Source organism: Aspergillus brunneoviolaceus (assembly GCF_003184695.1).
Source record: "Aspergillus brunneoviolaceus CBS 621.78 unplaced genomic scaffold BO95scaffold_43, whole genome shotgun sequence".
In the NCBI taxonomy this organism is placed as follows: domain Eukaryota; kingdom Fungi; phylum Ascomycota; class Eurotiomycetes; order Eurotiales; family Aspergillaceae; genus Aspergillus; species Aspergillus brunneoviolaceus.
In genome coordinates, this window is record NW_020290773.1 from 1 (window position 1) to 20,323 (window position 20,323).

The window sequence follows — 20,323 nt, forward strand, 5'->3', positions numbered from 1 at the left end:
GGGGGGGGTTGCTGAGTTGGATTCGGTCCGTCTCCGATGGAGGATCCTTTTCTCCTTTTTGCTTTTTCTGCTGTGACTTGGTCATCTGTTCTCCCGTTGAACATAGCCCATCCGCAGATTATCAGATTATGTGTAAGCACGCCGCGCAGCCACAGTTTTACATTCCACGGCCTCGTTGTCGCATTGCAGGCTGTGGCTTAGCAGCATCCAGTCGGTATATCCTGCGTCCAACTCATAGTGGCCCTCTCAGTTGCCACGAGGCAAATTGGTTCGTCGCTTCCCAAAAGCAAAGGCCACGTGGAATGCGCCGGATGTACCCCAGCGGAGGCCAGAGCAGATTCGGTTATCGAACGCATGAGCCCTCACCTGCACCCCTTGTTTCACTCTCACGGCCAAGGCACGCAAGGCTGCTTTCTTCAAACCAAGCAACGTTCCAAGCACCTCGGCAAACGTGCATCTCCTGAAGCACAGTTGTCCTCAAGTGCCTCTGCCAAGTGCGGCTGAAGCGGTAAGGACTGGTGGTCAACTCAGTCCAACGTACCGTACTTTTTGAGCCACAAGTCTGACTGGTCTGCTGCAGGAGAGGTAGGACTTTGGGACGCTGAGCCGGATCAGTCATCCTGCAGGGAAAGAACGGAGTCCGTCCCCGAGGCAAAGACTTACCTTGCTTAGCATAGGGCTCAGCGCTTACGTGCTTGGCGAATCCATCAGGAAATGACAGTAATTTATTCGGGTTCGCTGTGCTATCCGAATCTGGTAAAATGCTGTTGGGACTGACTGCGGGATTTCGCTCGTGCAGTATGCTTCCAGCGTGAGGGTGGCTCCTTGCTATCGCTCGATGAATAGGGAGACATGCACCCTGACGCAGAAGGTGGCTGGTTTCGTCCTGTCTCAAAGATCTCCATTCGTCCATGCATCAGGTCTTGGAAGGTGGAAATGAGAACATCTGAGACGAGGATTTGCTATCCACAACTCTACATAGGGGAATGAACCAAAGGCCCACGTCGCCCGACGGTGTTTCCTTGTTTTCGCAAATCAACCAAACGAACCAACCTTGGTGGTTACATTGTGCAACCCATGGATAACTTCGGGACCTGATTTGCTGTTGACGGCGTGCTCGATGCAATGGCACTAGGTAAGGTAGTTTGAGCGGATGAGGTTCGTTGCTGTTGCCTGTTTCCACGTGGTACGCGGTATACACGAAATAGTAGCTTTCCTACAACCCACATGGCAGCTACAACCCCTACTGAAGAAAGGGCTGGATCTACTCCACTCAACCATCGCATCGGCTGACCATACACATTGCAAATCTATGCTGAGTTCTTTTCGCATTGATGTCTCACTCTAGTCAGCATGCTCGCTCCGTGTAGAGGCCATCAAGCCAATGAACCCAGACAAATTTACGCGATCTCTCCCTTCTGACTCTGTTTCATGAAAATGCGTTCCGTCACACAGCAGGATCGTGTGAGCTTCAGTCCCGGCCTGTCTTGAGCTGGAGTCGGCTCATGAAGTTCACCAATTGACCCCAGTTATTGCATCTCCATCGTTCCTTACAGAGCACCCTTCCCACAAGGCTCAGGTGCCACCTTATGGTGCTCAACAACCGTGGACCGACTCAGGATCTGGCTTGAGCGCGGAACATCGTTGGACGGGTTCAACTCGAAGAAGCTCGTCGGTTTGAGCGAGACCACCATCTTCTCGACTGGCATGACCGGAAAGTCTGAGCCAATGTTAGCAATCCCTAAATGTCCCCGAGATAAACAAACGGCAGCACACATACCTTCCGGACGGGTGATGTGCGGGGTGCCAAACGTGTGCCACAGCACGATATCCCCGTTCTCCACGGACTGCTGGCGTTGACTCCACACCCCCAGCCCGGTGTCGTCCGTGCTCTGGTTGGTGAACTCCCCGGCCGCGTAGAGTTCTTCGTCGCGGTAGTCCGTGACCCAGATCGGCTTGGTGGTTAACCGTCCCCGGCGGGAGTTGAAGGTCTCCGGCCCCATGATGAGCATCTGGCTCGGGGACGCGTGCAGCCGGTACCCCACTGGTTCTCCGGAGATGGCGTTCGTCCGGTTGGGGTTGATGATGCGGTACGTTCGGGAGGCGGCGAGATTGAGCTCGTAGCCTCCGGGCTGCGTGATGGCGGTGGTGGTCCTGCGGAACGCGCAGCCTTGCGGGTCGTCGAGGGTGGGGTCGTCGCGGACGGGGAGAACGTCGTCGTAGACGACCGTGTTGCCGGTGCCGTCGAGAGCGGGATCAATCCGGAGGTTGGGCAGATGTTGATGGTTGACGGCCAGCACGCCGGGGGCCACGACGGTGCCCCAGGGCGAAGAGGTGTGGCGGGCAATGGGCATGGTGGACATGATGCCCGTGGCTTTGACCTCCACATGGAGGTTGGCGGCCTGGTCCAGCACGAAGGCGAGAATGTACTCGTAGTTCATCACGGTGGCCGTGCACTGGATGACGAGGGTGCGGTTGCGCACCGTCGACGCCTGGCCGTTGCGCATGTTGGTGTGCTTCCAGCCAATCCCCTCATTCACCTCGTGCATGCAGATCACGTTCTTCATCTCGACGGGCTCGCCGGTCCCCGTCGTGCGGATCCCGTCGAAATAGGCGATTTGGCCGAGACAGTCGCAGCCCAGGGCCAGGGTGTTGGAGGTCAGGCCGAAGCCCGTGTCGCCCAGGTCGAACGCCTGCTTGCGACGGTACGGGGCCCGCGGGTCTCCGTACGGGACGGTCATCTCGCTCATGGCGACTCGATGGAAGAGCAACCGGCCGTCGTAGAAGACGTTGTGGAGCACGGGTCCTTCGCGCACCGTCCATCCCAGGTGGAACGACCATTTCTGCCGGGTGATCTGGCGTCCGTCGATGCGAAATGGTGGACCCTCCGGTTGCTCGACATGGAGCGGCTTTAGGTCCTGTCGGAAATAGGGCTTGCCTAAGAGGCGCTCGCTGTACTCGACTGGCTCCACGGCGTCCCAGGGAACCGTCTCCTGATCGAGCTCCGCCCCCGCTCCTCGTGGCAGCCTTTCGATCTCTACCAGCTCGGCGGTATGAGCGTCGAAGATGGGCGCAAACGCCATGGGGAGAGAGTAGTGGTTCGCTTCCGGATCATCATTGAGGACAGCGTACATGTAGCACTGGTAGAGACGACGGGTTACATCGGGACTGTCAGTCCCGTACAGCCAAGGGTCGTTGACCACCGATGCCCTGCGGTTGTCAGATTTTATGTGCCATACCTTGTATAATTGGAGCGGAGAGGGCATGATTTGGCCAGAGAGCGCTGCTCACCCCTCGGGTAGTTTGAGCTTCTTCACCTCGGCACGAACCCGCGGATGCTCTGGCAATATGGGTATTAGGCAGTGGAGGGGCGTATGTATTGTGTACGGAGAAAGTTTCGGTGAAACTGGCATTACTCCAGAGATTTCCAAGCCGTTGCTAGACTTATATACCAAGTCTACCTTTCTCCGGGTGCTGAAGTATACATGGTATGGATGACTTCAAGGCAGTCGGTGGGACACAACCTTGAATCAAGGTACGCTGGCCTACTCTTGATTTGGATCAACTTACGCCAGCGAATCACATAGCCAGCCATCCTATGAGTCTCTTGCATTAGTTTGCAGCTTCTGCGACCGGGGTAAGGGCGTGGGTGAGTGATAGGATATTGAGATGATTGCCCACTCGGGAATGGTTTCCAACAAACTGGAATAATCCCTGATTGAGGCGTGCTTGGCCACAGTAGTTTACACAATAAGTCAGTAATGCCAATGAGGCAACACTGGTCGAGGCAAGATGGATTCCTGATTTCTTCGAAGAGCCAATTGCAAAAGAGACCCTTATTCGAAGTCAAAATGCCTTAAATCACCGATACTCCGCGCAGGCTTCACCATGACGTCACTCATATCAAGAATTGTTCTGAGCGTGAGAACGGTATACTTCGCAATGGAACGCAAAGGCCCAACCGATGGGAGTCTGATCATCGGACCTCCTAATGATTATGATCTTCAACTCTTGGCTCATCCTTTCTAGTGTTGGGAATGGCTCAACTATCCAAGGCACCGATATGACCTCCCCGAATATAGCAATTGACCCCACAATTAATTGAAGCTAGTAAAGTGATGTGTCCAGTGTTGAAAGAAGGGGTCAAGCAGGGATTCACTGTGATAATGAGTGACACAGACCAGACAATGAGATTGCCTGCATCAATCGTTGCCATTATCCCAGTGATGCCCTTCCATTTGCTAACTGGGATACTCACACAGCATCCAGGAACAGGCTTAACCGTCCTCTTCGTACCCCCAACCCCGCACGATGCGGCACGACCTCGGATCGACCCATCCAGTGGGGTGATAGCCTTGATAAGAGGTCTGTTAGCAGTTGAAAGCATTTCCTATTGGGGACAAGCCCATTGGCGAGTTCCCCATTTTGGGCAACGAGGCCACTCGCTTGGACAGTGAATCCGTGGTCGCCAGGGAGTCCAGATCAACTCCCCCAAATCCTTGGCGGCGCCTATCGGGAGCTCGTCGCTTCTACTGTGCACTGTGCACTACACGCCACTACGTACGGTACATCCATTTATATGAAGTGATAGTCATGGCTCGAGTTGGTTGATCATCATGTTGACAATTGCAACCGACACCCCCATCAATCTTCACCATGTCCTTCTATCCCTCCAAGTACAGCGACGAGGTCCAGAAAGTGCCCAAAGACACCCCACTTAAAGAGATCGTGTATCTGCTCAAGCGGGACGGCGGGGTTTTCATCAAGAACCTCATACCCGAGGGTGACGTCGACCAAGCCCATGAGGAGGTCAAGTCGCGACTGGACGAGGATGTCGAATGGAACGGTTCATTCTTTCCAGGCAAGCCCTTGGCAATTGCGAAAAAAAAAAAAGAAAAAGGAAAAAAAAAGGAACGATACTGACACCACCTCCAGCACAAACCCAACGGGCTCCATCTCTCATCGCCAGAAGCCCGACCTACACCAAGACCCAGCTCATGAACCCACTCTTCCGCGCCGTCTGCGACCACTTTCTCACCTCCCGCCGATGGTACTGGTGGGGCGACGAGAAGAAACTCTCCGTGTCCAAGCCCTACGTGCATTCCTGCGTGGCGATGCGCATCGGGCCCGGCGGCACGGCCCAGCCCCTGCACCGGGACGACTACATCAGCCATCGCTGGCACCAGGAGATCGGGCAATGGGACGATGTCCGCGACGCCGAGCGCGAGGCCTCCGTCGGCTTGTTCGTGGCCGGCTGCCGCGTCACCAAGGAGAACGGGGGCACGGCGTTCATCCCGAGGAGCCATCTATGGTAAGCATTCTCGAATCCTGCCCGCGCCCGGGCCTAAACATTGACAGCCCTAATTCATCAGGGGTTCCGACCGGACGACTGCCCCCAAAGTGGAGCAGTGTATCTACGCCGACATGGAGAAAGGCGATGGGTTCATCATGCTGGCGTCCGCGTACCACGGCGGAGGCGCCAATGTCACCCAAGACGAAAAACGCTTGATGTTCGCCACCTTCATCATTCGGGGTTACCTGCGCCAGGAGGAGAATCAGTTCCTGGCCGTGCCGGCCGATGTCGCCCGCAGCTATGACCGCGAGGTCCAGGAGTACATGGGGTATACGATGAGTGAGCCGGCGTGCGGCTGGGTCGAGCAGCTGGATCCGATCTACCACCTGCGCCCGGAGTTGAAGGAAGATGGGCGACCGACGGATTTCTAGTCAGGGTCTCTAGGACTTGTGGAGAGTGTATATACACGATAATAACAGTGGTTAGGTCACTATGCAAAGAGTCTGCTCAGGTCAGTTTGTGGTTACTAAGCCCTCCTAGCAAGGGAACTTAGTTTCTCGATAAGGTGATCATACCAAACCAAGCCTAAAGTCAGTCTTATGCGCACCCAGCTTCCCTTCCCGCGGTTCGCATCGTAATCTCCCAGGATCAACAATTTGATCTATCGCTATCGATGCGGCTTGCAGCAACAAAAGTACGTATGCAGCTGGACCTAAAGGGAAATGCGCTGTCCTGTCACGTCAGGTTCGCCTCTGTGACAGCGCTTAGATATCAAACTAGGGGAGTTTCGGGAATGGTTGATGGGAGCGGGGGAGGTGCGGCGCATACTTCCCAACTGGGCAATGCCTCCCACTGCAGTGCTGTAGCCCCAATTCTGGGGATGGCTTCAATCGATGGCAGAGCAGCAGGAACAGCTTGTATCGAAGTGAGGCATGATATAAGTATCAGGGAAGAACAAGTGAGGATCTCTCAGCATTCACGCAAGGAGAATGCCTTCCCGCGACAACCGTACGCAAGTACCCAGCCTCTCGCCAATTTGACTGGGGAAACTGCCATTGTGACTGGCTCTTCCGGGCATCATGACTCTCGTGTTTCTTACTGAGAAGACCTTACTGATAGTGTGATGCCGAAGGTCCATTGGAGCCGGAGTTGCGTCGGAGCTAGGACGTCGCGGTGCGGCCGTGAGTATCACTGATAGCTTGGAGCTTTCTGCCGATGCAGCTCATCGTGGGGTAGAGTAGTTAACTGACTCGTTTCTGGGCCACCAAGTTAAGTCAGTCGCGAGGAATGACTGCAGAGAGTGTAGTTACTATAAGTACCGGTCCGATCGCCACGGAGCAGATCCACAACAGTGCGCCGGAATCTAGGGAGGCTATGAAACACATGATCCAAGCGACGCCAGCAGATGCAAGGATGGGGAAGGATGGGAAAGGTGAACGATATTATACCATTGGTCGGGTATGAACCCTTCAACCGGAAAGGGCATATACCTGTCTGTTTTCACCAGATGCAACCGGAGGGGTCAAGCCAAAGGTCTCCCGTGCGAAGGCTACCCTCCAAGATACATCATCCTCGAGGAGCCGTCTTTACAACGACATCAACGTGCTGAGAACCTCAGCCCTGGTCAACACACCATTTCGGATGCCTCAACTCCTGGTAGCTGGCCCTTGACAAGCACTGTCGAACCCAGTGATACTAAATTGTACTCAGTCGACCACATCAGCCTTTCCGAAACGATCGGACGCCCCGGCGAGCTCTTCTACCGCATCAGCGGGGTCATCAACTCTGGTCAACAATACTTGGCCGGAACGCTATCTGTGTCCGAGTTTGAGCACATCCTGGAGGCCGCGGAACAATTCTTTCGAACTTGGGACGCCGATACCGAGAAGAGAGCTGCCCTAGGTTCTGACCAAAAGGCCCTGGCTGAAGCGTACCGCCACACGTGTATCATCCGCGTCCTACGCTTCCCCGACACTTGGCGGATTCCATGCGAGGACCCAACGATCGCAGCGTCAGTTGTGGGGATCCTCGACGCAGCCGCCAGCATCCCCACAGCATCGCCCTGGTTCAAGCGGCTCCTGTTCCCGCTGTTTATCGCGGGCGCTGAAACGTCCGTGCCGCACCAGCAGCGGTTTCGTGGAGTTGTGCATTGGTGAGATCAAGCGGACGACGGGGTTTCAGTATGTCGCTATGACAGAGATCCTGGGCAAGGTGTGGGAGGAGAGGTCGCGACAGGTGGACCGGTCTCGAAATGTGCCTTGGATGGAGTATGTAAGTGCTGTTCTTGTCTCTGCGTATTGTGCTTCTCGGGTGATTTGTCGTAGACTCTAATCGGGGTATTAGACGTGCTCGGTGGATCTGGGCCGGCAGCATGATTATCTCTTCTTCTAGTCGATGCTTGTCGGCATTGGTGCCAATAGCGGGAGTTGCCTTCGGCTTGTACTCAACAGACTGCGCATCAAGTCAATCTACGCTTGGATTGCGTCTCTGGGGCGATCTCTCCTTACAGACCAATGTTAGTGGAGCCTAGGCTGTCTGTTTTGTATGTGGCAACCAATGGTGATTGATGTAACCCAACACCTGGGCTGAATTGTACCCCACGAAAACTGCTAGCAAGAGCCAAGGATTCCTGTCGCGATACCCGTACGCATGTCCGGTTTGGGCAAGCGATACGAAGTCAACAATATCACCACTGCATGCACGAAACCGTGGACGTGAGTGCCGATTTCTATTTTCTGCGGATGTCTGCCTATCTTATTAGACGATATTCGGAGAGAAAATTATCGATGGCGGCGTAGTCCGAGTTACATATGATGGTCCACGTATATAAAGCGTGCCATTCTCGAACAAGCATTCTAATTTCCTCACCACTCATCTACACCCAAGTTACCACTTATCACCCTCAAAACAGCACACCCACAAGCCATGATCAACCTTGCCCTCGACAACCACCCGCGCCTCAAGCTACGCCTGCACATCATAATTGGCTCTCTAATCACCCTAACCTTCATCCTGATCATCGCCCGGGTCGCCGATAAAGGCACCCCGCCGACGCGGACTAATACCTGGGGCATCGCAGTAGTGAGGGCTCCCTCCACCCGCACCCATGCCAAATCCCACCCATACCACACTGCTAATACTGTTTGTTCTACGTAGTGCATAAAAGCCGCCCTCTTCCTAGCCTACCAAACCCTCACCACCTACCACGAGCGCTTTAAACGATGGGCCAGCCCCCGCGCCAACATGATCCTGGACATCATCGACACGATTTTCTGGGTTGCCTTGTTCATTATCAGCATCATGGGCGCGAGTGGGGGGCATAGTACGAGCAGTAAGGCGCTGGGGGGGATTGTGGCCGTGCTGGCGCTGGGATTGTGGTGAGTCTTTCCGAATTCTTCTCCTGGTGGTGGGCGGGGTGACTGATCAGGACGGTACAGTGGGGTGGTTGGATTGTTGGCCTTTGTGTGTGTGCAGGATTGGAGGTATTTCAAGGTGCACGGGGTTGTGCCGGGAGTGGTGAAGTCGCCTTGTTGAGGGGGGTTTGGAACTACGACAGATGCGGAAATGCTTGGAGATGATGGAAAAGGAGATATTCGAATGAATGGAAGTGTGGCAGCCCGGATTCGAACGCGGGTCGACTCGGCTAATCACGTGATGTGTAAGTTACAGTATTGCCATGGCACTCTGATCTCGCATGGCGTGTAAAAGTATCAGTAAGTATCGATACGCACGCACACTCTCTGCCCTCCACACGTTGATCCACAGTGATCGGAGAGATCAACACGGATTGAAATGAGGTCTGGGTCATTGAAGTCATCGTCAGACCGTCGATCTGCAAACAGACCATGCGAAGTGACCGGTCCGCCACCTGCAGCCCGATCGGTGGGCTACGGAGCCATCTGGAACGTATGGCCCATCCACTCCCCAACTCTATCCACACACTGGTGAGGCCTAGATGACCTCATCTAGTCGATTTAGTGTTTGCGAGGCAGTGCTTCAACAACAGCAACTCGAGAAATTCATCCTATTAAAGGGGAAACCTGGCCCAGCATTTCTTTCGGTTCTCTCCGTGAGCAACATTGCTGCCCACTTCAACACCCCAGTGATATTAGAGCCAGCAACAGCACACCACCGCCAAAATGAAAGACTTGGTTAGTCCCGACTGCAACCATTCGAAATTTGTTCTTTCTACTTACCTTGCCATCGCAAGTAGACTTTCGACGTTCGCTATGATAATGAGTTGGCCCATGAATACTATGGGGATGGGTCCAAGCTGGCGAACAAGTAAGGCCAAGCCAGCCATCAAGCACTAATGAGATAGTCAGTGTTCATTAGTGAGTGAGCTGCTGATCTGAGCGGTCGTCCCTTAGTCTTCGAGAGATCTACAAAGCCAAGGACCTGCAGATCCCGGATGAGTTCGAGTCCACATCTACCTACCCGCCCATCCACTTCATGTCGTAAGTCTGACCAGGTTGGCGGAGTAGCTGGGAGGTAAAACTGACGGTGCTTAGGGTCTCTGCGCCGGACGATGTGGATATGGATGATCTCCGGCAGGTCAATGTGCCTCCGGGTCTGAATGTTGAGATCTTGGACTTCGAGGAGTGAAGAGGGCGGGGGGGGGCGCGCATTGCACAGATCACGGTACGCCCACGCCCATCGAATAGGCGGCCAATTGTTCTTAGTTGTGATGGAGCAAGCCACATGTAGTTTGATGAAAGAAATTGATGCGATTTTGTGATTTGTGATTTGTAGTTCCTAGGTATGTATGCACCGAACCATTTATGGTCGACAGGGGAGGAGAAATGCGTGACCGGGGTGTCAGTTAGCGTATGTTAGCGTGTTTTGTCACTTTTTATCTCCCTACTGATAAACATTATTATTGAACTACACTCGTATTCAACTAACTAGCCTTAAGTCCAAGCCCCCTCTCTCCTTTTTTCTTTCCAACTCCACCCAACCGCTTGTTCTGTCTCCTCCCCGGGGTAAGACCCGCTGAAACCACCCACTGTGAGATACTATCATGTCTTCCACCCCATCGTCGTCGTCATCATCACTACCATCCTCAACTCTCTATGACACAAACCATAAAAGACGCAAAGTTCGAAAAGGGACCTTTTCCTGCTGGGAATGTAAGCATCGAAAGAGACGATGCATCTTCGAGCCCGCCAGCAACCCCAGCTGTGTGTATTGCGACAGCCGAGGGCTGCAATGCATTAGCCAAGCCTTTGCCGATCCATCCAGCAGCAGCAGCAGCAGCAGCAACAACTATGAGCAGGTTGAGGACCGTATCCAGCACATCGAATCGCTCGTGGACCATCTACTTCGCCAGCGAAAGAATGCCCCTCCAACCAAATCACAGCGACAGGCTGCAGCGAGGATCTCAGGGGACAAGCCCCCCCTGTTGAGCCAGCCCGGGCTCGATGCAGAAGCCGCCTCCTTTGCTGTCATCAACCCAGTTGGCAATCGGCACACACCCACTCGGTCGCTGGGGAGCTTTCTCCTCTCATATATTCCTCCTCCCTCCACTGCGTTCATGATTCTAACCAAGGGCAGATTCTTCTATTTTCCATTCACGCTTGTGCAGTCGCCCCGGGTAAGCCGCCCACCGGCGACAATCGAAACAGCGAAGCCCGATGCGGCCCTGGAACTGTCATCGTCGACCACACCACCGGTCGACCTGGCCCGTAAGCTGGTGCAGCTGGCTCTAGGACTGCAGCAACTCAGCCTGACATCCTCCCACGAGGTCCAGCTCCAACTGAGGGAATCACCGGGAGCCGCTGCCCAGCGCTATCTCACGGTCGCTAGTCGCCATGTCACCTCCGACAACGAGCTCGTCTGCTCGCTGGAGGGGCTGGACACTCTCATGCTCGAGGCTCGCTATCACATCAACGTAGGAACCATGCGGCCGGCGTGGCTCATCTTCCGTCGGGCCCTCAGCGTGGCACAGATGCTGGGCTACCCCCAGCAGCTCCAGCAAGCGAACCAGAAAATGCAGGCTCTCTTCTTCCGACTGGTGTATTGTGATCGGTTCTTGTCGCTCATTCTCGGCCTGCCTCTTTCACTGTCGGACAACAGTTTTGCAGACGAGCATTTCATGGCGAAGCTCTCGCCGTTCGACAGACTGGAGCGCATGCACGTTGTTCTGGCGGGCCGAATCGCCGATCGGAACATGCGCATGCTGCCTCGCTTTGCCTCGATCGGGCAACGGGAAGAAGCTGGATTCGATGATTACAAAGAGACCGACGACATCGACTACGAATTGAGGAAAGCGATCCGAAATTTGCCGATCGCGTGGTGGGATCCGCCGGTGCTGGAGAACCAGGTGACCGAGGAGGAGAAAATGGGTGCCATTGCTCAGATCATCACCCAAATGCACCACCATTACCTTCTCATCCTGCTGTATCAGCCATACCTTTTTCAACATCTGGGACGCTCCCGCGAGGCTGACAGCGTGATATCCGTCCTGTCGGCCGGGGACCATGGGTACAAAAAGCTCGCCATCCTCTCCGCCAGCCGGGAAGTGCTGACGCGATGCCTGGCCTTCCGAGATGAGCACCCGATGATGTCCTATCATGGGCTGGACAACAAGGCCTTCGTTGCAGCCACGGCTCTCTTGATCATCCATGTCGACGGACATAATCTGGGCCGCGCGAATGCACTGGAGCACCAACGGCCCTTGGATCTGAGAACTGTCGACAACGTCATCGATATCCTGGAGCAGCTCTGTACACGGAACCACCTGACAAGCCCGACGATCGGCATCGTGCGCAAACTGCGAGTGATCGAGGAGGAGGCGGCGGACGGTGCAGAGTTTTACGTCTTGCGAGCCAACGAGGTCCCTGAGGCTGCGGAGTGCAGCCTGAAATTAGAGATCCCTTACTTTGGATCTTTCTGCATACTGCGCCGGTCGGCCAGATCTGCTGCTGAGGTTCCGATGATGGCTGTGGCTGATCCTACTTCCATGTTCTTTGTCAACAACATGGGCTTTATTGGTGGAATGAACGACAATGCTCTTTTCTCTACTGCCAGTCAGACACAGGATCACCAGACCTACTCGGAGTTGGATTTCTTCAACGCTTGGATCGGGACACGGGACAGCACTTGCGTGCTACCGGAATCTTACACTGGACAGCAATCTGCATCACACCTGAATTAATTCTTATAAGCCAATACAGACTGATTGGTCTCGTATGTACTCTGGTCTCTCTTTGCAGACGGGAAGGGCTCCAACGGCGGAGTATTCGCAAAGTCATATCCTGTCAGCGCTTGAAACCGAATCCCAGCAACCTCCTTAGCCAACAGCCGAAGTGAGCTGTCCTCATCCCCCGACACAGGTATTGAGACGCTTCCCAGGTTCTCGTCCAAGCGCTCGGGTCTCGTGGTTCCGGGAATCGCGAAAATGTCGTCGCCCTGCGCGAAGATCCAGGCCAGCGCCAGTTGCGCGGTAGTGACCCCCTTCTGTTTGGCAATGTCGGCGATTTTGTCCACCACCGTCAGGTTCTTGACGATGTTCTTCTCACGCAGCCACGGCAAGACTCCCCGTGAATCGCCGGGCCGACTGACATCCTGGCGGGAACGCAGACTGCCGCCCAACAGCCCATTTCCGAGCGGGCTGTACGCCACGATCCCCACCCCCAACTCCCGTGCGGTCTCCAGGAGTCGAATCGCGGGCGACTCGATGGCCAGGCAGAACAGACTGTACTCCACCTGCACACAGGTGACGGGGTGCACGGCATGCGCCCGGCGCAGCGACTCGGCACTGCACTCGCTCAGCCCGATAAACCTGATCTTCCCCTCCTGCTTCAACTGCACCAGGGCTTCCATTGTCTTCTCGATGGGGGTGATCTTATCCAAGCGATGGACATAGTACAGGTCCACATAGGGCAGGTCCAGGCGTTTCAGCGATCGTTCCAGCGACTGGCGGCAGTACTCGGGCGTCGAGTCCATCTTGTATCCGTGCGGCGACTCGGAGGAGGGGCGAATCCCGAATTTGGTGGCCAGGAAGACATTCTGGCGCTTGTCCGGGTTCGCCGCGAACCATTTTCCGAGGATCTCTTCGGACGCACCGTACTTATCCGCTGAAATGGCCGTCAGCAATTTCATTCCATTCCTGTCCCTTTCACCCTCCTCGAGCTCTGTGCTACGGCGTGCATCGCATCTGGAACCACATACCGGTATCCCAAAACGTCTCGCCTTTGGCGTATGCCTCGTCCAGCAATCTCAGCATCTTGTCCTCATCCAGAGGCATACCGTATACGCCACTGGCGCCCATCAGCCCCAAGCCGATGCGCGGAAGCAGAGGCCCGTGTCTACCCAGCGGACGGGTTGGCAATTTGTCCGGAGTCGCCATTGTCGATGTTCAATGGGGGAGGCTTGGTTGGTGGTGAATCGATTCTGGAACACGGGCTCAACCTTCTTCAAGGGGCCTAACCGCACTGTTCGATATAAGACATAGAGACAGCCGGCGGTTGCGGTGGATATTGAGTCCCAGCTCCCTGTCACTGATCTTATCTCCGCCGCTAACTCCACCGCTGTCTCCGGAGTTGAAATCTGGCCAATGCCGAGACGACCACCGCATTGGCAACGACCTAAGCCACCACGATCAGATATGATCACGATCTGTCGTTATTCGATGCCAGCACGATCAGCGACCGACTTCACGACAAGCGGGAGACTTACATGGTCAGCCACGCTCATCTTGAGTCACGTGAAATCAGCCATACACGCCAAGATGGACTACTATCTGAGGGTAGGGTAACACACGCGGCGCGGAGTGTAGCAACCCAGATGACAGAGTCGCTCAATGACAAAGAGTCTGTGTCGCTCATATGAGCGAGAACCAACACGAGGTACAACCAAGTCCGTCCTCCTGCGGGAGTGGTGAGGTCATCCCGGCGCACAGAGTTTCGGTACAACCACCACACTCTTATAAAGACAGACGGTCGCGAGCAGTGTCCACTTAACACAACACACAACCACTTTGACCTGTATACTAGCAAAGATGGTCCATCTTTCGTCAATTGCCAAGGAACCTCAAACCCACCGTCATCGGCGGGAGAAGCGTGAAGCGGAGGCATCCGAGGCGTCAGCCAATGTCTACGGGACACACTACGCGGTGGAGGAGCTGCCCGAGCATGCGATGTCGGAGCAGGAGATGCCGGCCAGCGTCGCATACCGGATGATCAAGGATGAGCTGAGTCTCGATGGCAATCCGCTGCTCAAGTAAAATGCCCTTCTCTGCACTTCCGCTTGGAAGCGATGATAACCGTTTGGCAGTCTGGCGAGCTTCGTCACCACCTACATGGTCGGTCGCCCCCTCCCCACCGTCCGGACGCACCGTGGGCCGCTGCATGTTGCTAAAGCACACACAGGAAGACGAAGTGCAAACCCTGATGTCGGACGCGATGAGCAAAAACTTCATCGACTACGAGCAGTACCCGCAATCGGCGCACATCCAGAACCGGTGTGTGAACATGATCGCGGGGCTGTTCCACGCCCCGACGACGGGACAGGCGGGGTCGGAGCAGGACGCGATCGGGACGTCGACGGTCGGGTCGTCGGAGGCGATCATGCTGGCGATGCTGGCGATGAAGAAGCGCTGGCAGAACCGGCGCAAGGCGGCGGGCCAGGACTGGTCGCGGCCGAACATCATCATGAACAGCGCGGTGCAGGTCTGCTGGGAGAAGGCGGCGCGGTACTTCGAGGTGGAGGAGAAGTACGTCTACTGCACCGAGACCCGGTACGTCATCGACCCGGCCACCGCGGTCGACCTGGTCGACGAGAACACCGTCGGCATCTGCGCCATCCTGGGCACCACCTACACGGGCCAGTACGAGGACGTCAAGGCGATCAATGATCTGCTGGTCGCCAAAAATATCGACTGCCCGATCCATGTGGATGCCGCCAGTGGCGGGTTCGTCGTGCCGTTTGTGAAACCGGAGCTGGAATGGGACTTTCGACTGGAGAAGGTCGTCTCGATCAATGTCTCAGGCCATAAATATGGATTGGTAGGTTTGGCTGCTTACCTCGAACACACCGGATAGAGCTCAAACTTGACCAATCATGATGCTATTCAGCAAGGGACTTGACTTGAGTCAGTGGATTTAGTGCTGACACGGACTCTCTCTCTCTCCCCCCACAGGTCTATCCCGGCGTCGGGTGGGTCTTCTGGCGTGCCCCGGAGTATCTGCCCAAAGAGTTGATCTTCAACATCAACTATCTCGGCGCGGATCAAGCCAGCTTCACCTTAAACTTCTCGAAAGGCGCCTCGCATGTCATTGGCCAATATTATCAGCTGATCCGACTGGGCAAGCATGGTTATCGCTCAATCATGACCAACCTGACTCAAATCGCCGACTACCTGGCCTCAGAGCTGGAGAAACTGGGCTTCATCATCATGAGCGAGGGCAACGGTCGCGGTCTTCCCCTAGTCGCGTACCGGTTGCCCGAAGAGGAGGGCCGTCTCTACGACGAGTTCTCCCTGGCGCATGTGCTGCGGCGGCGGGGATGGGTGATCCCCGCCTACACCATGGCCCCCAACTGCAACGAGCTGAAGATGATGCGGATTGTCCTGCGCGAGGACTTCAGCATCCATCGCTGTAACCTGCTGGTGGAGGACATCCGCCAGGCGCTGAAGTCGCTCGAGGAGATGGACGAGACGATGATCAAGCGATACAGCACCTACGTCCAGACGCATGCGACCCGCGGGCCCCAAGGCCACCCGGTCTACAGAGATGAAAAACATTCGCTCCAGGGTAAGACCGGAAAAACGCACGCGGTTTGCTGAGTGAATTCGTTTTGGTTTGGGCTTGGTTTGTGCGCCAATTAAGTTTTGCGACCGGTGACAAGTCAGAGGGAAGCTATACATAGGTACTGTAGTAAGTTAGTGGCTCAGTTCCGCCCACACAACGGACGGACTTCGTATTTGTTCTTGGAAGAAAAACAGAGTGAATGCACACCACCACAATTTGTCAGAGCCAAGTCATCCGTCTACTGCACAGGAAAATTAATAGAAAGTTGCATTGGACTGGTGGCGAAGCAGTAAAAAAAATCATTCCATGCGTAGGATGGATGCAACAGTTGCATGGTAGTGTTCTTTGCCGCTGTCCGAACGGCGAGCGGCGAACTCGTGCTCGCCGACGTCAAAGCTGCACCTCGTCCTGCAACTTTCTGCTTTCTTACGTAGACTCCCTTCGAAGTCGCATGATTCATTATGGGAATATCGGTAAGAGCTGTCTGCCAACGGCCACCGGTTGTGCAGGCGTCGGGAACTCGGAAACTCGGCTGGAGCGATTTTCGCGACTAAGAGGCTCCACCGTTCCCTTTTTTCTTTGGTTTCTTCCCCACGGGAGCCGGTGAGCGTCGCAGCTCTTGGCCAGCGTGTCTGATGTCTACTCAGTACTGACTACCTAGTTATCAATAGCTACAGGCCTACGACTATACTATGATCTCCCCACATCGGCCACCCGATAGATGTGAATCACGGTGGCGTAGGGCCAACCAATATCCGCTCTGGGCTTGATTCATGATGCTGGAAAGTGTCTTGGGGAAGAAGAATGTGAGACCTTTTTCGTATTCCATTATAGCACTGAAACAATACAACAACACAATTAATCCAGTGGGCTTCCACTACATTCAATGGGCTTTCACAACAGTACGTGAGGAGACGCGCCCTTCCCCCCCCAAAAAAGGGACCTGTCATACATTGATCGCCGTGGTTAGGGTTTTGTTTCCGCCTTTGGCCTCAATGCCCTCCCTCCCCCAAGAAAGGATGATGGCGCCGGACACCTCACATTCGATGGTCCATCCTCAGCAACAATAATACGCCTCCCCAATGCAGTAGCCTGGAGGTCTATGCTGCAATAATTGGCTCCACTCTCTCGAACCATTTGTCTTGGGCCCTGTCAATCAATCCGGGGTTTAGTCGTTTGTCCCCCATTCGCGCAGCAACAACTCGGAGGGGTGGTGGGTGTTCGCAGCTGCGTGTTTTCTGTCTGTCTGTTTAGACATCCACCTGATGGAGGAGTGGACATCCACTGGTGGTCTTTGTCCTCCTATGATTCATTCGCAAGCGAGGGGAGCTTTCACTGATAAAAATCTTCTCTCTTTTTTTTTTAGTTTGGTGAAGGTGTGCTTGAGGATCATTGCTGACAGACCGCTTCCAAGAGCTCACGCAACTGGGGGCAACACCGGATCCTCTTCCCTTTTCTCCCGGATTCGCCTGGTCTCTGACAGGTGGTGCTCAGGCCGTGCTACTCGAGTGTGGAAACAGAAAACTCAATTAGGCTGTCTACTGTAGATGCTATATTTGTTTGTGGCCCATTGAGGAAATTCCTTTACGGGCTAGTCCCCCTGAATATCAGGATGGATTGTACAGAGTCGAGCGCGAGCTGGCCGGGCTCCGGTGGCCAATATCAACTCAGACATCCCCATCCCATTCTGCTTTTCTTCTGCTGGGTTTTTCTCGGGTCTTTGGGATACTGTACGCACTGTTACGTTGAGGTCTTGTGTTCGTATCTCGCACGGGTACAGTACTATGGCATTGATCATTGCCCTGGTGGTAGCATTGGCCTGCCATGTGCAGGCTAAGGCTGTCTTTGCTCACTTCATGGTTTGGCTCTCTCTTTCTCTCTCTCTTCTCCTTTCTCTACATTCCCCTCAGCTTGAATAAAGACACCTTGCTAACAGGCATCCGATGCACAGGTGGCCAACAGTCAGAACTTCACGATCGATAACTGGAAGGAAGACATCACGCTGGCGCAGGCGGCCAAGATCGACGCCTTCGCGCTGAACATGGGGTACGGCAGCCCGTACGCGGGCCAGATCCTGAACGACGCGTTCACGGCGGCGGCGGACCTGGACTTCAAGCTGTTCTTCTCGCTGGACTACAGCGGGGACGGCCACTGGCCGCAGGACCAGGTCATCACGTGGCTGAGCAACTACACCAAGCTGCCGGCGTACTACAAGCACAACGAGGAGACGCCGCTGGTGTCGACCTTCGAGGGCTACGAGGCGCAGGGCGACTGGGTCAACATCAAGAAGAAGGTGGACTGCTTCTTCGTGCCGGACTGGTCCAGCGTGCTGCCGGAGAAGCTGGCGGCGGCGACGGTGGCGGACGGGCTGATGAGCTGGAACGCCTGGCCCGACGGCACGGCGGCGATGAACACCTCGATGGACGAGCGCTACCTGTCCGTGCTGAAGTCCTCCAACGGCACCGACCGCCCCTACATCATGCCCGTCTCCCCCTGGTTCTACACCAACATGGTCCGCTACAACAAGAACTGGGTCTGGCAGGGCGACGACCTGTGGTACACCCGCTGGAAGCAGGTCGCCGAGCTCGAGCCCGAGTACGTCGAGATCCTGACCTGGAACGACTTCGGCGAGTCGCACTACATCGGCCCCATCCACGAGCACGACCTCGGCACCTTCGTCTCCGGCGGCGCCCCCTTCGACTACGCCGTCGGCATGCCGCACGACGGCTGGCGCGCCTTCCTGCCCTATGTCATCGACGAGTACAAGAACGGCGGCGACGGCACTTCGGCCATCGAGTCCGAGGGGCTCGTCGCCTGGTACCGCCTCTCGCCGTCGTGGGCCTGCTCCGCCGGCAAGACGACGGGCAACACCGCCTCGCAGGGCCAGACCGTCCTGCCGCCGGGCGAGGTGCTCACGGACGCGATCTTCTTCTCGGCGCTGCTCGAGTCCGCCGCCGAGGTGTCCGTCAGCATCGACGGCCAGTCGGAGTCGGTCGACTGGTCCGACACCCCCGACGGCGACAGGGGGATGTACTTCGGCTCGGTGCCCATGGACAACCGCACCGGCGAGGTCATCGTCACCCTCACGCGCGACGGCAAGGAACTCACCCGCGTCGCCGGCCAGCCCATCCGCACCACCTGCGCCAACAACAACATGACCAACTGGAACGCCTGGGTGGGCAGCAACCTGACCAGCCTGGCCGCCGGCAATGGCTCGAGCAACGGCACCTCCAAGGAATCCGGCGCCGCCGCCGCCTGGTCGTCGACGAGGGCGGAGTTGCGGGGGTTGCTGATCCCCGTGCTGATCGTCTGGTTGGGGTTGGGGTTCGTGCTATAACAAGGAAAAAGTAATGTCATCCCGTTTGTATTATGATCGTCATGCCCGCCGGGGAGGAAAGAATATGTGGGGAGCAGGAAGCTGGGGGAGGAGTTTGATGATGATAGATCTTGGATATTGATGATGTCCCCTTCAACTGTATCTATGTATGACGCTTGACTTGGTGTTTGATATCTGGTTTGGGTGTCTCTTATGTTAATATCTAGTTTTTCAGTTTTTCTATTCTGGTCGTCACAAAACTCCGGTGATGATCGCGGGGTTGTGGCTTCTGCGCTGTCCTGGTTTGGATGTCGCGTTGTCCCTGCCAGTGAGCGTGCGAGTGTCGGTTTCCTATCTCCGTAGACAGGAACTGTTGATCGCAGGTTTCGATCGTCCACCCCCTTATCTGCGTCAGTTGATATCGACTTTGCGACGGCGGCTTGGCCCGACAGTGCTCACTGGCGTTTCGTGCAAGATCAAGGGGGATCCCTTGCTGGAGATCCGTGGTCGAGGCTGGAATGTTTAGGGACCAGTTGCCGCTTGCGGAAATCCGCTCGCCGCCTATCAACGCCCGTCAACCATGGGCTGGGTCGTGGGGATGTCGGCGTCGCCGATGGGGGGACGTGCACTGTTGCTGGCTTAGCTTATCTCTTATCTCTTTGACTGTCGCTGCGGCTCTCTGGAGAGCGAGCTGCTGCTGGGGTTGGCTTCCTTTGTTGCTGTCCAAAGTCAAAGACCTTGGTCCCATGGTAGTGAGCCCGCGAGAAAGCTAGACGGGTGCTGGTCGCCCCAGTGCTTGCTCGCCTGCCTCCTGCTTAATTCGGCGAGTACATGATTCAAGAGTGTTGTTTGCGATGTTTGCTGCTAATGATACACCCTGTCTGATCTGATTTCTGGTGTTGCTGGGGATCTGCACTGATTGCGCCGAGCATGAGCGAGCAGGTCCTGGTGTGGGGGATGTGA

General features: G+C 55.5%; 11 protein-coding genes across 11 annotated transcripts; 8 read left to right on the forward strand and 3 right to left on the reverse strand.

Annotated features, from left to right (window-relative positions):
- Positions 1–272: 272 nt before the first annotated feature.
- On the reverse strand, positions 273–1,022 carry BO95DRAFT_170388 (uncharacterized protein). The gene has a single exon (XM_025580800.1). It carries the CDS (start codon positions 911–913, stop codon positions 344–346), a length of 570 nt encoding a protein of 189 aa, XP_025441041.1. The 5' UTR covers positions 914–1,022; the 3' UTR covers positions 273–343.
- Positions 1,023–1,550: 528 nt separating this feature from the next.
- BO95DRAFT_499035 (uncharacterized protein) lies at positions 1,551–3,413 on the reverse strand (the record flags this gene model as incomplete). Its single annotated transcript, XM_025590935.1, has 3 exons — positions 1,551–1,720; positions 1,781–3,210; positions 3,292–3,413. The coding sequence occupies 3 exons, from the start codon at positions 3,411–3,413 to the stop codon at positions 1,551–1,553; spliced, it is 1,722 nt and encodes a 573-aa protein (XP_025441042.1).
- A 1,243-nt stretch (positions 3,414–4,656) lies between these two features.
- Positions 4,657–5,724, forward strand: BO95DRAFT_454065 (phytanoyl-CoA dioxygenase family protein; the record flags this gene model as incomplete). The annotated part of the gene is made up of 3 exons (XM_025588245.1): positions 4,657–4,861; positions 4,936–5,311; positions 5,373–5,724. 3 exons carry the CDS (start codon positions 4,657–4,659, stop codon positions 5,722–5,724), a joined length of 933 nt encoding a protein of 310 aa, XP_025441043.1.
- A 1,029-nt stretch (positions 5,725–6,753) lies between these two features.
- On the forward strand, positions 6,754–7,449 carry BO95DRAFT_464767 (uncharacterized protein; the record flags this gene model as incomplete). Its single annotated transcript, XM_025589082.1, has 2 exons — positions 6,754–6,949; positions 7,004–7,449. The coding sequence occupies 2 exons, from the start codon at positions 6,754–6,756 to the stop codon at positions 7,447–7,449; spliced, it is 642 nt and encodes a 213-aa protein (XP_025441044.1).
- A 769-nt stretch (positions 7,450–8,218) lies between these two features.
- Positions 8,219–8,674, forward strand: BO95DRAFT_416030 (uncharacterized protein; the record flags this gene model as incomplete). Its single annotated transcript, XM_025584374.1, has 2 exons — positions 8,219–8,371; positions 8,450–8,674. 2 exons carry the CDS (start codon positions 8,219–8,221, stop codon positions 8,672–8,674), a joined length of 378 nt encoding a protein of 125 aa, XP_025441045.1.
- Positions 8,675–9,041: 367 nt separating this feature from the next.
- BO95DRAFT_515376 (uncharacterized protein) lies at positions 9,042–10,043 on the forward strand. The gene is made up of 4 exons (XM_025591742.1): positions 9,042–9,444; positions 9,507–9,577; positions 9,664–9,750; positions 9,805–10,043. Exons 1-4 carry the CDS (start codon positions 9,433–9,435, stop codon positions 9,896–9,898), a joined length of 264 nt encoding a protein of 87 aa, XP_025441046.1. The 5' UTR covers positions 9,042–9,432; the 3' UTR covers positions 9,899–10,043.
- A 202-nt stretch (positions 10,044–10,245) lies between these two features.
- Positions 10,246–12,615, forward strand: BO95DRAFT_443972 (uncharacterized protein). The gene has a single exon (XM_025586777.1). It carries the CDS (start codon positions 10,314–10,316, stop codon positions 12,447–12,449), a length of 2,136 nt encoding a protein of 711 aa, XP_025441047.1. The 5' UTR covers positions 10,246–10,313; the 3' UTR covers positions 12,450–12,615.
- Positions 12,521–13,643, reverse strand: BO95DRAFT_343511 (Aldo/keto reductase; the record flags this gene model as incomplete). Its single annotated transcript, XM_025581976.1, has 2 exons — positions 12,521–13,371; positions 13,466–13,643. Coding segments are annotated over 2 exons (1,029 nt in total), but the record flags the coding sequence as incomplete, so codon positions are not given.
- Positions 13,644–14,021: 378 nt separating this feature from the next.
- BO95DRAFT_170471 (glutamate decarboxylase) lies at positions 14,022–16,161 on the forward strand. Its single transcript, XM_025580803.1, has 4 exons — positions 14,022–14,515; positions 14,570–14,597; positions 14,665–15,300; positions 15,435–16,161. Exons 1-4 carry the CDS (start codon positions 14,295–14,297, stop codon positions 16,077–16,079), a joined length of 1,530 nt encoding a protein of 509 aa, XP_025441049.1. The 5' UTR covers positions 14,022–14,294; the 3' UTR covers positions 16,080–16,161.
- Positions 16,162–17,710: 1,549 nt separating this feature from the next.
- On the forward strand, positions 17,711–19,505 carry BO95DRAFT_170462 (glycoside hydrolase family 71 protein). The gene is made up of 2 exons (XM_025580802.1): positions 17,711–17,903; positions 17,996–19,505. The coding sequence occupies exons 1-2, from the start codon at positions 17,829–17,831 to the stop codon at positions 19,379–19,381; spliced, it is 1,461 nt and encodes a 486-aa protein (XP_025441050.1). The 5' UTR covers positions 17,711–17,828; the 3' UTR covers positions 19,382–19,505.
- On the forward strand, positions 19,476–20,041 carry BO95DRAFT_170568 (uncharacterized protein). The gene is made up of 2 exons (XM_025580804.1): positions 19,476–19,527; positions 19,588–20,041. Exon 2 carries the CDS (start codon positions 19,629–19,631, stop codon positions 19,884–19,886), a length of 258 nt encoding a protein of 85 aa, XP_025441051.1. The 5' UTR covers positions 19,476–19,527; positions 19,588–19,628; the 3' UTR covers positions 19,887–20,041.
- Positions 20,042–20,323: the final 282 nt, after the last annotated feature.

What these genes read in the sequence shown, in the direction of transcription:
- BO95DRAFT_170388 (XM_025580800.1), bottom strand. Translation starts at nt 913, where the DNA reads ATGGACGAATGGAGATCTTTGAGACAGGACGAAACCAGCCACCTTCTG.
- BO95DRAFT_515376 (XM_025591742.1), top strand. An exon ending in GGGTCCAAGCTGGCGAACAA is followed by an intron (nt 9,578 to 9,663) that starts GTAAGGCCAAGC and finishes GTCGTCCCTTAG; the next exon opens with TCTTCGAGAGATCTACAAAG. An exon ending in CCGCCCATCCACTTCATGTC is followed by an intron (nt 9,751 to 9,804) that starts GTAAGTCTGACC and finishes GACGGTGCTTAG; the next exon opens with GGTCTCTGCGCCGGACGATG.
- BO95DRAFT_443972 (XM_025586777.1), top strand. Translation starts at nt 10,314, where the DNA reads ATGTCTTCCACCCCATCGTCGTCGTCATCATCACTACCATCCTCAACT.
- BO95DRAFT_170471 (XM_025580803.1), top strand. Translation starts at nt 14,295, where the DNA reads ATGGTCCATCTTTCGTCAATTGCCAAGGAACCTCAAACCCACCGTCAT. An exon ending in GCTTCGTCACCACCTACATG is followed by an intron (nt 14,598 to 14,664) that starts GTCGGTCGCCCC and finishes AAGCACACACAG; the next exon opens with GAAGACGAAGTGCAAACCCT. An exon ending in CAGGCCATAAATATGGATTG is followed by an intron (nt 15,301 to 15,434) that starts GTAGGTTTGGCT and finishes CTCCCCCCACAG; the next exon opens with GTCTATCCCGGCGTCGGGTG.
- BO95DRAFT_170462 (XM_025580802.1), top strand. Translation starts at nt 17,829, where the DNA reads ATGGCATTGATCATTGCCCTGGTGGTAGCATTGGCCTGCCATGTGCAG. An exon ending in CTGTCTTTGCTCACTTCATG is followed by an intron (nt 17,904 to 17,995) that starts GTTTGGCTCTCT and finishes TCCGATGCACAG; the next exon opens with GTGGCCAACAGTCAGAACTT.
- BO95DRAFT_170568 (XM_025580804.1), top strand. Translation starts at nt 19,629, where the DNA reads ATGATCGCGGGGTTGTGGCTTCTGCGCTGTCCTGGTTTGGATGTCGCG.